A 13,727-nucleotide genomic window follows, 5' to 3' on the forward strand; every position below is an offset into this window, starting at 1 on the left:
GGGAGGGGGCTGAGCCGAGCTGGTTCCCGCAGCGGGCTGCGGAGGGTGAGGGGTGGGTAGAGGTGAGGGGTGCCCCAGGGCCTCAGGCTGGCCTCGCTGCGCAGCGGGGTAATTACTGCCGCCGCAGCCCGGCCCGGCGCCCGCCAAGGTCAGCGCCTCCGCGCCGCCGCCCGAGATTAATTGGCGCCGCCGGGGGCGGGGGCAGGGCCTGATGGAGGCTTTAACGAGGCGCGCATCGACCGCTCCCCCCCTCCCCTTGCCCGCCCAGCGGCGGAGGCGCAATTAGTGCCTGAGCAGGGGGGCCTCGGGGGCCAAGGGAGATTCTGGGAAGTGGGAGTGAACAAGTGCCCCCCCCTTCAGCAGACAGGGCTGCCCCCCACAGCAGTCTGAGTACCCCAACCCCCTACAGGCCTCTTCTTAAGCTGCCCAGGAATATCTGCTTCTCAGTCCTCCCCCACCTCTTTGGGGGGACCTGGGAAGAGGGTTAACTGAGCTGGCCTCCTGGGTGCCCCCGCTTAGCTCGATTCTCTCCTACCCTCAGGGACCTGACCCATCCATCACTGCTGTCGCCCCAGAATGCCCCCCACATCGCCCTGGGACCCCACCTCAGACCCCCCTTCCTGGGTGTGCCTTCAGCTCTGTGCCAGACCCCAGGTGAGGAGGGGAGAGGGACAGTATCTGGGGATATGATTGTGCATGCGCCCGCGTGTGCATGTCTAGGTTTAGCTCTGGGAACTGAGCTGTAGGGGCCCCTCTGGGTGTTTCCTCAAAACTTGGGCTTCAGGCTGGTGGTTTGTGGGCACTGGAGAAGAGGGGTAAGGCATGTGGCCTGGCCCTGGACTGCCCAGCCATGTCTGTCTGCCCTCTCCACCAGGATATGGCTTCCTTCAGCCAGCTCAGGCTGAGATGTTTGCCAGACAGCAAGACATCCTCCGAAAACAGAGCCTGGCCAGGTGAGGGTGACCCCGATATTCCCCCTCTCTGCAGCTGAGAAGAGGAAGGGGACCTAGCGCTGGCAGGTGGGCCCAGGCACTCTGAGGCACCCTGCCCAGGTCCATTTGGTTCGGGAGAGGGGGAGGTTGGTACTCAGCCTGCTGAAGCAGGGATGTCCTGACCCCACCCTTCCTCCCCCAGGCTGGAGATGTCAGCAGAACTACTTAGGCAGAAGGAGTTGGAGACCCTGCACAGGCCTAGGCTGCTGACTGGGGACCCACTGGGGCTGCCCCAGGAACACCCTGCTCTTCGATCCCATGAAGGCCCTGAGAGCCACTCCCTGCCCCCCTCCTCTCTACATGAGGACCTACAGCGCAGGCGTAGTGCCATGCTGGTGCTGAGGCACAGTTCGGCACCCCTCTTGGCCCTGCCCCCCCACGGAGCCCCCTGCCCGGGCCCAGGCCCCCCAACACCCCCCAGAGAACAAGCCCGGCAGCGTCCTGCTGCCCGAAAAGGGATCGGAAGGCCTGGAGAGGCCAAGGAAGCCAGTGGTCCGGGAGTCCGGGCCCAGGACAGCCCGGATGAGTCCAAGGAGTCGGATGGCGAGGAGGCTCCCCGCCGCACCTGTGATGGCCCGAAGGACACAACCGGTGGGCCCAGTGGCGATTCTCCAGGGCATGGCCTGGGAGGCAGGGCTGAGGGGAAGGGACCCCTCCTGGGTGCCCCATTGCCCCCCCCCTCTGCCTCTGAGCCTCCCTTACGCCATAAGCCCCTACTTTCACGCAGGTAGGTGTGTCTACCCCTCCTTCCTCTGCCTCCAAAGAGAGGCCACTTCCTCCTCCTCTCCCTTGGTGCAGCCGGGGTGCGCCCAGTGGGGCTGGTGAAAGGGGAGTGCTGAGAATCTAGTCCCTGTGTAGCCTCCAGTGGGAAGAAACTGCCTTAAGCACCCCCCAGCTGGCTGAGAGTCAGACAAAAGCCCTGCATTGACGAAGGGCCCACAGAACATTAGTGCCGCGGTGCCAGGGCGGGAGGAAGGGGGGACCTCAGAAACCAAGAGCCAGACCGAGTCCCTCCCCAGACTGATTGAGATGGGCCAGGGCTCAGAGGTCGGCGCTGTCATGGGGGAGGGGGCACACTGGGACGACCCAGACCTTCCTCCTTGCCATCAAGCGCTCCTCTCCCCAGTGACACCCCCTCCCCCTTTCCTCATGCAGGCACCATGGGGGGACTGTTCTTGGACAGTGGGGAGGAGACTGTGGGCCCTGAAGACGTCAGCAAGTGGACAGTGGATGACGTGTGCACTTTCGTGGGTGGCCTGGCTGGCTGTGGAGAGTATGCTCCGGTATGGGAGGGGAGGGGTCATGTCACCATGGATTCTGCCCTCCCCCCCACCAGCCAGTCACAGACACTCAGACAATAGCTATTTCCTCCTGTGCCCAGCTCCAGGGCAGCCAACACGACTCTCAGTCCTTGAGGGGCAGGGGGCCACCACCATCAAATCCTTGGCCTCTGTTCAGGTCTGAGGTGGGATAGGCCCCCACTGGCCATGGCCTTTGTGTACACTGGGCCACAAAACCACACACTCCCCTTCGCATGGCCCAGGTTTCTCCTCCAGTCTGGGGGTGGGCCGTGGGGTAAGTGGGGGAAGAGGGGAAGAGGAGTCGCTTAGCCCTGGCAGTCTGGCCCCAGGGGTTGCACACACCAACCAGCCTGGCTTGGCCAGCTGCACAAAGGGGATTTGTCTTCTATTGGAGATTGGGGTGGGAGGGGGAAAGATTTCATTCTCTGCTGGGAGTTGCACCAATTTTTTTTTTTGCTTTCCTGGCTTCCCTCCTCAGCTCCCTCTGGAAACCCTTGGGCTGTCCCAGGGCCTGCAGCAGGGAGGGCTCAGAGGTGGACAGGCTTCGGGGGTGCTTCAGGCGGCAGCCTCTCCTGGAGGCTGCTGTCCCACTTGGTGGCCCCCCCTTGGAGAAGAAGCTTCCCACAGGCTGACCACACCCCACCTTCATTCCTAGGTATTCAGAGAACAGGCCATCGATGGGGAGACACTGCCCCTGCTGACCGAAGAGCACCTGCTGACTACCATGGGGCTGAAGCTGGGCCCTGCCCTGAAGATCCGATCCCATGTGAGTCACCCCGCCCCCACAAGGCCCCCTGGGGAGCCTAGCCATCCCCCCAAGCAGGGGAGCTAGAGTTTGAATGCAGGTCCTTGGGCTTCAGACTGCTCTTTCCACTTCACTGGAAAGGGGCTGGGGCAGGCTGGAAGTCCAGCCACAAGCAGCCTGTCTGGGCCTCAGGGTTCTTCAGGCTTGGTGGGGGTGTCCTTGAGCATGCTGCTCCTTCTGTGCTCAGCTCCCTCCTTAGCCTGGGCCAGCCTGGGCTCCTGCTCTCCCTCCCTCCTTGGCCTTTTCCGCAGGCAGTGATACCCTGTGGCAGTTCCCAAATCAAATGCCCCAGAAGCCAGACCTGACTTAGCACTGTGTACCTAGCCCTCCCGGGTAGAGCTAAGGGGCCTCAGATGCCAAGGCAGCTGCAGAGCTGGCCCAGGCCCCCCTGGTGTCTGGCCAGCCAACGCGCTTCTCCTCCCCTACAGGTGGCCAAGCGTGTGGGCAGACTCTTCTACATGACCAGCTTCCCCGTGGCCCTCCCTCTGCAGGCCCCAGGCCTTCGGGGGACAACGGACAGGGAGGTGGAGGGAGAGCGTCAGCCCTCCTCCCCAGCCCACACCGCGTCCCCCTTTGGGGGCAGCTTCTCGGCAAGCAGAGGATCCCCTAAACAAGAGAACGGTACTCCCTCCCTGCTGGTGGGGATGGGGGATGTGCCCAAGACTCCCTCCTAACTCCCCAGGACTGCCTGGCCAAGGGCAGCTGTGGACCACCTCACCCCTGGCCCTGCCAGGCGGGCTGGGGATCTGGCCCCGGGGGCGTTCCCTGCCTTGCCCAGCTTTGTATTTTTGAGGCCAAAAAAAAAAAAGGAAGGGGGGGGGAAACCCAGGAAAGCAGGACTGTGAGGCCCAGGAGGAGAGGGGAAAAATCCAAAGAATTTCTGGAAGCAGCTTCGAGGGTCTGAAGCAGAGACAAACAGCCAAGCTTGGGGAGGCCGGCTGCCTCCACACCCCCCAGACTGGACTCAGTTCCTGATTCAGGTGTCTATGCATTTCTAGCAACTTCAAACAATACCAAAGACAGACAAAAGCCACGGCAGAAGTGGGCAGGCTGAGGGAGCTTCTAGGCCTCTAGGGCAGCCGCCGTCTGGCCAGGCTGAGAGGCAGAGGGACTGTGGGCTTGGCCTCCCGGCAAGTGGAGGCACTCATGTGGATTGGAGGCCTGAGCTCTGAACTGACAGTACCCCCCTTCCCCCCAAACTGCACGTGCCACCCACTTTTTTCTTAAATAGACTTCTCGGTACATTTAAGCTTCTTTATACTGTAAAGAACAAACCAATAAAAGCCTGACATCTGAACCTCCCTCTCTGAGCCTCCCTTGCGAACACCAGGCAGGGCGCAGGCAGAGGCCTCAGTCTTCATCTGAGAGCTGCAGCTCCTCCACCACGTCGGCCTCCCCCTGGGCCAGTCTCTCCAGCTCAGCCGGGGGCAGCTTCGGGGCTTCTCGGCCTGGGGGGAGGAAGAGAGCACAGGCTGCAGGTGTAATTCTGCTTTATCAGGGAGAAACAAGGCAGCCGAGGTTTCTCATCACTAATTAATCATGGTGCTAATTAATTTATTGAGGCCACTGCTGTTTCCAGATAGCAGGAGAGAAAGGAGCAGCTGGCCGGTGTCTCCTATGATGAGGCCTGCATCCCCCCAGCCCACCGACCGGCCGCCCGCCCCCCCCCCACCCATCCCCATTTGGGCTCTGAGCCCAGACAGGAACCACTGAGGCGCTCGATGCCAGCCTGGTCAGTGGCCGCCCCTGGCCGGATGTGGCCCTGATGGTGAGCTTGGCTGCCTCCTGGTCCCACAGCCTCTCACCCTCGGAGTCGCCGCCGCTGTCCTCGTCATCATCACCACCCTCTTGGTCCTCACTGTCCCCGCTCAGTCCAGAAGACTCGTCCAGGCTGTCACTAACGCCGTCACTGTCCTCACCCCGGCCTTTCTTGGAACCAGCCTTTCCTGTAACACGGACACAGAAAACTCGCTGTGGCTAGCCGGCCGCAGGGTCAGTTGGGCCTCAGGAGTCTGGCCGGCCCCTCCCCAAATCCATCAGTGCCACGGCTGGGCCCCACTCGGGCGGCAGGCGCAGTGACGGCCCATCTCTGGCTCTCCCTTAATCGCACCCGGCTCCTGCCCAGAGTCATTAATAATCTCCGACAGGCCTGTCTCCCTGCCTGAGACCTGTCAGGGGGTAAATGAGAGAAATTCATGGGCTTCCTTCCCCATCACCACACACAGATCCATCAGAGCTGGAAGCAGCCAGACACCCCACCACCACCACCCACAGGCCCCCGCCCCCTCCCAGCCACATGTTAACTCTCATCACACCCAAATCATGCTTTGTGGGGTCTCAGTCTTGGGGCTCCCCAGGCACTGCCCCCACCCCATTGACAAGACAGCGGAGCAGACCTAGTTAACAGCCAGGGGCTGAGGCTACACCCACAAAACCTGACTCAACCCCCCAGATAGGCCAGCATCAGGCCCAGTGACCCCTGCCCCCCAGCACAGATGGCCAAAGGTCAGACTCCTGCGGTGACTCCTGCCCTAGCCCCAGGAGGTTCTGGGGGCACCAAGCCAAGGCTCATCTCCCCAGGCCTCCCCAGATGGTAATGAGAGCGAGGGACTACTTGTGTGGCCCTGGACCAGCTACCTCCCCTCTCTGGGCCTCAGTTTCCTCATCTGTAAAAAGAGGGGAGCAGTCGGAATTCTGAGGCCTCAGATGCCAGGCCCTCGAGGCCCGAGGGCGAGGCGGGGATGAAGGGGCTGAGCAGGAAGGCCAGGCTGCCAGAGGTCCCTCCTTCCAGCAGCCGGGATGGGTGGGGGACAAGGGTGCAGTAGCAGGTGGGTCTGCTCTGCAGGCAGCTCTGGGTGCACAGGTCCCGCCCCCACCTCTCTGCCCACGCCCCCCAAACTCCCCAGTGCCCGAGATGGGGCACGCACCCGAGGAGCCCTTTCTCCACATCTCTCACCAGTGAACAGTTAGATTTGGATCAGAGTTGGGGTGAAAAAAGAACCTGACCGCTGAATGCTTCCCAATGAGGAGAATTCCTGGGCTGGGGGCCTGAAAGTCAGGCCCCATCTTCCCCCTCCTCCATCCCTGGAGCCCTGGGCTAGACGGTCACAGGGTAACAGACTCAGGAGGTGCCCCCCTCCTGAAAACGGGTGCAGGGTACCTCCCTCCTCCCCACTTTCAATGTCTGAGGGTCCCCAGTGGGGAGACACCTGTGTGTGCCAGCATGGGCCTCAACCCCAGAGGCAACAGCAATGGGACACTTTACAAATGGGAACACGTTTGAGCATCACCACAACCCTGGGAGGCAGGGGGATCCTCCCCATTTTACAAGTGAGGAAACTGAGGCAGGCAGAGGTGAAGTGACTCATCTAGGGTCACAGTGTCTGAGGCAGGATTTGAATTCAGGTCTCCCTGACTCCAAGACTCCACTGCCCCACCTAGCTGCCCATAGGGAGCATCAGCCCTGCCAAGTGGTACATTTAAGTGTGGCCCCATAGACGGGAGGGGGGGAATTAGGACTGCTGACACCCTGCCCTGCCCCTTGTCCAGGACCCTGCCAAGTAGCTCAGAACCACCCACCCTCCTCCCCTTGCTCCTTGTGCCCTGGGCTCCCTGCCCAGACTGGGAAAGGGAGAGCAGCTCATTAGTATACATGTGGGCATTCCCTGCCCATCGGGCAGGTCTACACAGCCTCTGGACAGTGTGAGCACACCACCTCAGCCCTCTGCTCCCTCTTACACAGGTCTCTCCATCAGAGCTTAAGCTGTCTCATGAAGGGGAGGTCAAGGAAGGGGCGGCCAGAGTCCCCAGCAGGGATGGTGGCCACAGCCTGTGGGCCTGGTGCCCCTGCCCTCTCAGAGGAGGAGAGGAGAGGACCTCCCTGCCCCAGACACAGCCATACCCCAGAGGTGGGCCATCTGTCCAGAGGGAACTGAGGCAATAGCTTCTGAGACTGAAGAAAGAGTAACTGGGGGCAGATGAGGAAGGAGTGCCAAAGGCAGGAGATGTGCCAGGTGGCTGGGAGCTCTCCCCCCTCCATCCCTCAGGGCCCCCCAGGAGCCCAGGGCTGGGCTGGGCCGGAGCAAAGGAGCCCGAGACGAGCAGGGCTGGCAGCGGCAGGAGGCACAGAGCCAGGCCTGGGGCCCGGAGGCCTCCTTGGGGCTGTCTCCACAAGCCTCATGCCAGACCCTCTGCTGGCATCCCCGCCCGTCCTCAGCCTCCCAGGCCTTTCCTCCCCTGCAGGGCCCAGCCTGGCTGGTCCCACACACAGGCCCCCAGGCCTCCTTGCCTCTACACCCCGCTTCAGCCTTCCCCAGCCCCTTCAGGTCCTCCAGGGAAGCCCTCCACCCCAGCCTTCCTGTTCACCCCATCCACAGCTGCTTCACGCAGAGCTGTTTGCCTGGGTCTCCCCCCTTAGACTGGGTGCTCCTTGAGGGCAGGATCTGTCTTGTCTGTCTTTGTACCCCCAAGGCTCCGACAGCATAGTGCCTGGCACACAGCAGGCGCTTAATAAATGAGACTGACTAGAACAATGGTGCCTTAGGCCCAAGACCTCATGCTCTCATCCCTCCAAACCACAAGAATGATGATGTGCAAAGCTGCTCCCAGACATCGATTTGCACCCAAAGCCTAGCACAGGTAAACTGAGGCAGATACCGCCAATGCATCCCTGGGCCAGCATCTGAGGCTCTCTCTGTCACTCCCCCAGTGGCCTCGGGGGCCATGCCGGGCTGACCTTTGTGCCCTGAGTCCTGGCTTCAGCACAGGATGCATGAAGGCAGCCTGGAAGAAAAGGCACTCCACTGTGTCCCATCCTGCCCCTGGGACTTTGGGACCCACTGTGGGCCTTGGTTTCCTTCTCCGCACTGCACGGCCAAGTCCACTGATCCTGTGACCAGCCTCAGAGAGGGGCTGGGCACAAGCTCCAGGGGCAAAGGCTTTCCAGCTTTGCTCCCTGGTGACTCGGGGGGGGGGCAGGCTGGGGTCACCCCTTCTTACAAAAACAACACATGGGGTGCTAAGGCGGTCAGAGGCTCCCCGCAGCATCTAAAGCTGCCCCAGTCACACATAGGTCCACCAGACCAAGGACGTGCACATGGACAGGTGGACACGGGCAGATGGACACACGGACACACACACACACACACACACACACACATCTAGGAAAACCCGCCTTCAGACAGACTTAGAGATGGCCCAGAGCTAGAGTGGAAGTCAGGAGACCCTGATTCGAATCCTGCCTCAGGCACACTGACAAGCCACATGGCCCTGGGCAAGTTAGTCTCAGCTTGACCATCCACAAAACTGGAGGATGATGCGAAGATCAAGTTCCTGATCTGAACGCCGTGGACACAGCGATGACCGTCCTCCTCGACAGTAAACTGCGAGCCCTCAAAACCTGGGGGCTTCTCCCAGCCCCGCTCTCAGGCGAGGCTGACGGAAAGACCCCGGATCTTGAGCCAGGCCCCTGGAGCTTCTCTCCCCTCACTCCCCTCCATGAGGAGGGGGGGTCAGCCTCCACCCACCTCTCTGTACCTCCCCCCACATTGCCCCGGGGCCAACCCTCTGGGGCTGAGCTTGCAGTCCTCCAGACCCAGCATCTGGGCCGGATGCTGCTACCCACCCGTCGGAAAGGCGCTCTGGGCTCGGGCTCGGGCCTGGACACTGAAAATATTCCTGACCCTCTGGCTTGGGAGTGAGCTGAAGGATTGGATAACTAGCTAGAGGAAGTGGTGATGAGTGGTCCAGTTCAGAAGCAGTGGCCACCACAGAAGAGGAAGAGGAAAAGGAGGGAGAGGAGGGGGAGGCATCCTGGGCTCTCTGGAAGGGCCACTGGTCCCGGGTCCTCTGAGCTCACCTAACCTCGCACCATCCCCACGCGGTGGCCCAGCCTCGCCGTGTGGGGACACTCACGCACCACATCCATCCTGAGCTTCGTGGGACAAAGCAGACGAGCCCCCCCCCCCCCCCCCACCAAGCAGACTGCTTTCTCTGAAGTAGGGAATTCCCCGTGTGAAGATCCCCTTCACCCGTGCAGACCCAGTCTGATCAGGGTCAGGTAGCCTGTCTCTCTGCATCAGAGGCATCCTCAAACCCAAGGCCAGCCCTTTCCCTTTTGCGCCACGCTGGCCAGTCCAGCCTCCAGGCCACTGCCTATGCTGCCCTCTCCCCAGCTTAGCCAGGGCCCTGGCCCTGCTTCCCACCTTTCACCGAGAGGCCTTCACCCTCCTCATCCGAGTCTGTGTCCAGGTCGAAGAGGTCCCTGAATTCTTTTCTGTCCTCCTCTTTCCTGTCCTCCGGTTTCCGTCGCTTGACCTCGGGGAAGTTCAGCTCTTCCAGCTGGAGGGGAGATGAAGGCCAGACGGGGCCAGCCAAGGAGAGCCTGTTGGACCCCAGCTGCAGGGAGGGGAGGGCAGGGCGGCCCAGAGCAGCCAAGGTCCTTCTGGCCTCCGCCCTCCGACCCACCAGGCCATCAATCTTCTCCTGAGGTTCAATTACCCATATCATGACCCTAACAGGCAGCTATAAACCACTGTCGGACCCTCCAGCCACAAACACCCCTGCGCTGACCCCCGGCCTGATGGGGAGGATGGCATGAGGCACGGCCGCTCGGGTACCGCCTTTGATCCATTCTTAATTCGATGGTCCCAAGAGACACCCTCCCTGCTCTTACCCCAGAAGACAGATTAAAAATCAAATCAAGCCTGGCATTTCCTACCAAGCTCCATTCTTGGGGGGGAGGGGGTCTCCACAGCAAGTGCCCTCCAGACTGTCTGGCCCTGCCCCTGACAGGATCCCCGGCATCCTGCCCCCAGCCCCAGAGTGTGAGGGACAGAACGTGCCCCCCAAAGGGCCTGGTGGAGAAACAGCCCGGATGCTGAGCACCTGAGTGCCCCTAACAGTAGGCACAGCGAGTGTAAGCGTGAACATGTGTGTGTGTGTGGGGCAGGTATGTGTCTGTATGGGGTGGTGTGGGGTGTACGTGTGCGTGTATGCTGTCTGTAGTGCGTGTGGTGTCTACGTGTTGTGCATGTGTGCAATGTACACATGCATGTATACATGGGTGTGTGTTCCGTTTATGTGTACCATGTGCATCCGCATCTCACATACACACGTTGTATTTGTGGTATGGGCTGTCTCACACACGTGGTGTGTTCATGTTGTGTGTTTCTGTGTTGCATGTGGTACATCTGTGTTTACACACGTGTGTTACGCTTGTGCTGTGCTGTCCATATGGAAGGTGTGTATTGTGTGTCTGCGTTCCAATATATGTTTGTGTAAACGTGCTGTGGTCCACTTGTATAAGTGTACATGTATCCTATCACATGTGTGGTGTTTGTTATGTGAGGGAGCTACATACATCTGTGTCATCTGTCTGAGGCGCATGTCGTGTGCATGGCATGCATGCATATGTGTGGAGGGCATAATGGGGGCCAGTGTTTCACGTGGTGTGTTTGTATTTATATGTATGTTTCTATACATTGCTGTATGTTGTGGTGTTGTGTATGCATGCATGGTGCACATGCACATGAAGCACATTTGTGTGACTCTGTGTGTGTGTGTGTGTGTGTGTGTGTGTGTGTGTGTGTTTTCCCCTAAGCCTCTGTCTGGCCTTCTCTCCATGTTCCACGGAAGCCAGGCCTGAGCAGCGCCGACTGTCTCTCCCTGCCCCCATGCAGTCCCTTGGCCACCCCAGCCCCAGGGCAGCCCCCCGGCCCCTTCAGCCCCAGCCGCAGCCCCTCAGGCCCCTCACCCTCTCTTTGCCGCTGATCTCCAAAAGGATCTCCTTATCTCTCAGCTTCTTCCAGTAGCTGTAGTACCTGGTGAGCGGCGTGCCCTCGGCCCGCACCTGCTTCTCCCAGGCATCCTGAGGACATACCCGTCGCCTCAGATTCTGGGGATCGTCACAGGACTCCCCTCGGGAGGGTGACCCACAAACTGTGGCTGGTGCCTCAGCCTGGGCTGGCGCGTGCCCACCCCGTGCCCGCCCCTACCTCCCCCAGAGTTTTATTAACGTTCGGCCCGAGCCTGATGCCCTGCCCTGCATCCCACAGGAGGCTTCCCTTCTGTGGCACCTCCAGGGCCTGAGGTGTGGGCCTGGCTCACAGCTGGCTGCTCGAGGCCCAGCTCGGCTCTCTTTACAAAGCAATAAACTTTGGTACCCAAAGCCTCCAGGCAGTGAGTGGCATCCGGGCCCATGAGTGGGCTCCAAGGGGAAGCCTGGATAACTGGGAGAGCAGCCTGCACCAGGGACCCTGTGTGTGGGGGAGGAGGCTGCAGGTGCCAACGTGCTTCCTGTGAGGCACGGGCGCTCATGACTCCGGGGCCCCCAAGAGCAGAGGGCAGAGGCTCTCCAGGCCAGGGCAGACCTATACAGATGTGGCCCCAGTCAAGTCAAATCCCACTCCTCCCTGAACCAGGGCACCCGGGGGGCTCTGGCTTCCTCTCCAGACTCCTACAAATACCAGCCATCTCTAGCTGCCCATCAGCTGCCTGGGCTGGGGCCCCCACTGCCAAGGCCCTGCCCCACCAGGGAAGGGTGTACCCATGCTCCTCTGGGCAGAGGGGACCCCTCCCCGTGCCAGCCAGCGCTCGCAAGCACTCACCACAGCTTGCTGGTTGGACACACCGAAGGCGGCCTTTTGCCGCCGGCTGGAGATGTATGAGACATTCTCCTGTATCTTCTCCAGTAACTGGCGGATCTGCTTACAGTAGTTGGCCACCTTGCAATCCTTCAGGAAGGATTTGAACTGTCACAGGAAACAGGAAGGGGGACAGCTAAAGAGTTTTTGCATTTCCCAGGGCAGATTCCTGAAAACCTCCTCACCCTGGACTCAGAGCAGCTCCCCAAACCCAGAAGCTGCTTCTCAATGTGAGGGGCAGGAGGGCGTCCCCCGCTGCCCACCCAGTCCTCCTGGGACCTCCTCACCCCTGAGACACGGCCTGGCCGGGCTCGGGGACTAGCCCTCTGGGGAGACGACTCTGTGAGCTGGCCCAAGGGACCCTGGGTCTGATAACCACCATCCAAACTGGGCCAAGTGACCCTGGAAGGCCATGTGAGCTGGCCTGAGTGTCCCTGAGAAGGACCATGCCAGCCAGTCAGCCCTGAGTGACCTAGGGCATGAGCCTACGGTGGTAGGGAGGCCCGGACAGGCCCTAGACGAGACAGAATGGTCCCAAACTCATTCTCTGAAAGACCCCAAACTCCCCCCGCACCCCCCCCATCACTGCCAACTCCTAGCCAGGTATCTCAAGGGCCAATGATGGGCATCTGCCTTCTGAAGGAATTCTCCCAGACAGAGAATTCCCCAATACAATCCTCACCAGTCAGAACACCACAAGCAGGGGTGGGAGAGTGCAGGAGGAGAGCCTGGGGAGACCAGGAAAGGTGGGCACCTCCTGGACACCTTAGGCTGGGTCACAAGTCAGTGAAGGACTGGGCCCTAGGAATGCCAACCACAGCCCAGATACACCAGGGGCTGCACGCAGGCCCACTCTTCCTACCGACCTTCTGCAGGGGCCAGGCTTGGGGCTGCTCAGCTAGAGACCCTCACCGTGAAGGGCACCACACTCCTCCTGGGACCCCAGGGTCACAGGCCCAATGACTTCCCATCAGATTTCCCCTAGGACAGCCGCCCTGACGGCCCAACCTCATCGCCTCACCCCTGCACCCCCTCAGGGGCCTGTGAGTGGGTCTGCCTTCTGGAAGCCTCCCCCGCCGCATGGCTGCCTATTACCACTAGGACCCAAAACGCTCATGACCTGACCCTTCCTGCCTTTCCAGTCTTCCTGGCCCTCCCTCTCATACCAGAGAGGCTCCATCCCCTGCCCCTGGACCCTGGCACAGGCTTTCCCAAGGCCCAACAGGCCCCATCCCTCAGGATCCCTCCAAGCTTAGCTCGGGCACCACCTGCTGCCCAAGGCACAGCCCTGGCTCCTAGCACCACTGCCCACCTGGAACCAGCTGAACCTCTGTCTAGACAGGTGGACATGCTGATTCCCCTTACAGAACGTAAGCTTCGAGAGGGCAGGCACCAGTTCGTGTTTGTCTGTATAACCAGTGCCTAAGGCCACAGGCCCGGCACACAGTAGGTGCTGAGCCGCTGGCTGCCTGATTGAGGCTGCAGCTCTATGGCGCCCAGGGCTAGAGGCTGCTCACTGGTAGAAAATGCTATTCTCCCCGAGTTCTGATGAGGTCTGTTCCCACGACATAAATAAACCTGTCCTCACTCTGAGAAAGGAAGCTGACGGTCTGAAGGTCAAAGAGGAAGAAGAGAGAAGGAGATGGAGAGAGGGGAGAGAGGCAGAGGAGATCAAGGGCTCCCGCCATGATGGGCCCACCCTGCCATTCGCACGGACCCTCTGCCCAGGCCTGGACACTGGGGTCTTGACCCAAGAGCAGGTCTCCCCCTGCATGGAAGGAGCTGTCACTGATGTGGAGACCCAGGCCCGGCCGAGAGAGGCGTCATGTGCAGGAAGGACGACTGAAGAAGGTAGTATCAGAACGTGGGTGTGTGTGTGTAATCAGGTATATGAGACGGTAATGACTGCACGTGTGTGTGCGTGTGTGTGTCTGTGTGACAGAGAGGGCGACACTGCCTATCTGTGTGTAATCAGGTATATGAGAGA

General features: G+C 60.7%; 2 protein-coding genes across 4 annotated transcripts in view; one reads left to right on the forward strand and one right to left on the reverse strand.

Annotated features, from left to right (window-relative positions):
* SAMD11 (sterile alpha motif domain containing 11) overlaps window positions 1-4,395 on the forward strand; it is a 40,748-nt gene extending 36,353 nt beyond the window's left edge. The window contains 7 exon segments of the mRNA XM_027855507.1: window positions 542-654; window positions 875-953; window positions 1,135-1,657; window positions 1,659-1,719; window positions 2,148-2,275; window positions 2,949-3,059; window positions 3,527-4,395. Coding sequence (XP_027711308.1) covers window positions 542-654; window positions 875-953; window positions 1,135-1,657; window positions 1,659-1,719; window positions 2,148-2,275; window positions 2,949-3,059; window positions 3,527-3,772 — 1,261 coding nt within the window. The 3' untranslated portion in view covers window positions 3,773-4,395.
* NOC2L (NOC2 like nucleolar associated transcriptional repressor) overlaps window positions 4,339-13,727 on the reverse strand; it is a 41,272-nt gene continuing 31,883 nt past the window's right edge. For all 3 annotated transcript variants that reach the window (XM_027855504.1, XM_027855505.1, XM_027855503.1), the window contains 5 exons: window positions 11,705-11,848; window positions 10,852-10,965; window positions 9,302-9,437; window positions 4,904-5,044; window positions 4,339-4,546 (listed from right to left, as the gene is read on the reverse strand). In XM_027855504.1, coding sequence (XP_027711305.1) covers window positions 4,449-4,546; window positions 4,904-5,044; window positions 9,302-9,437; window positions 10,852-10,965; window positions 11,705-11,848 — 633 coding nt within the window. In that variant the 3' untranslated portion in view covers window positions 4,339-4,448. The remainder of the gene's footprint in view (window positions 4,547-4,903; window positions 5,045-9,301; window positions 9,438-10,851; window positions 10,966-11,704; window positions 11,849-13,727) is intronic.

Source organism: Vombatus ursinus, unplaced genomic scaffold (assembly GCF_900497805.2).
Source record: "Vombatus ursinus unplaced genomic scaffold, bare-nosed wombat genome assembly UNPS02010822.1, whole genome shotgun sequence".
Taxonomy (NCBI): Eukaryota; Metazoa; Chordata; class Mammalia; order Diprotodontia; family Vombatidae; genus Vombatus; species Vombatus ursinus.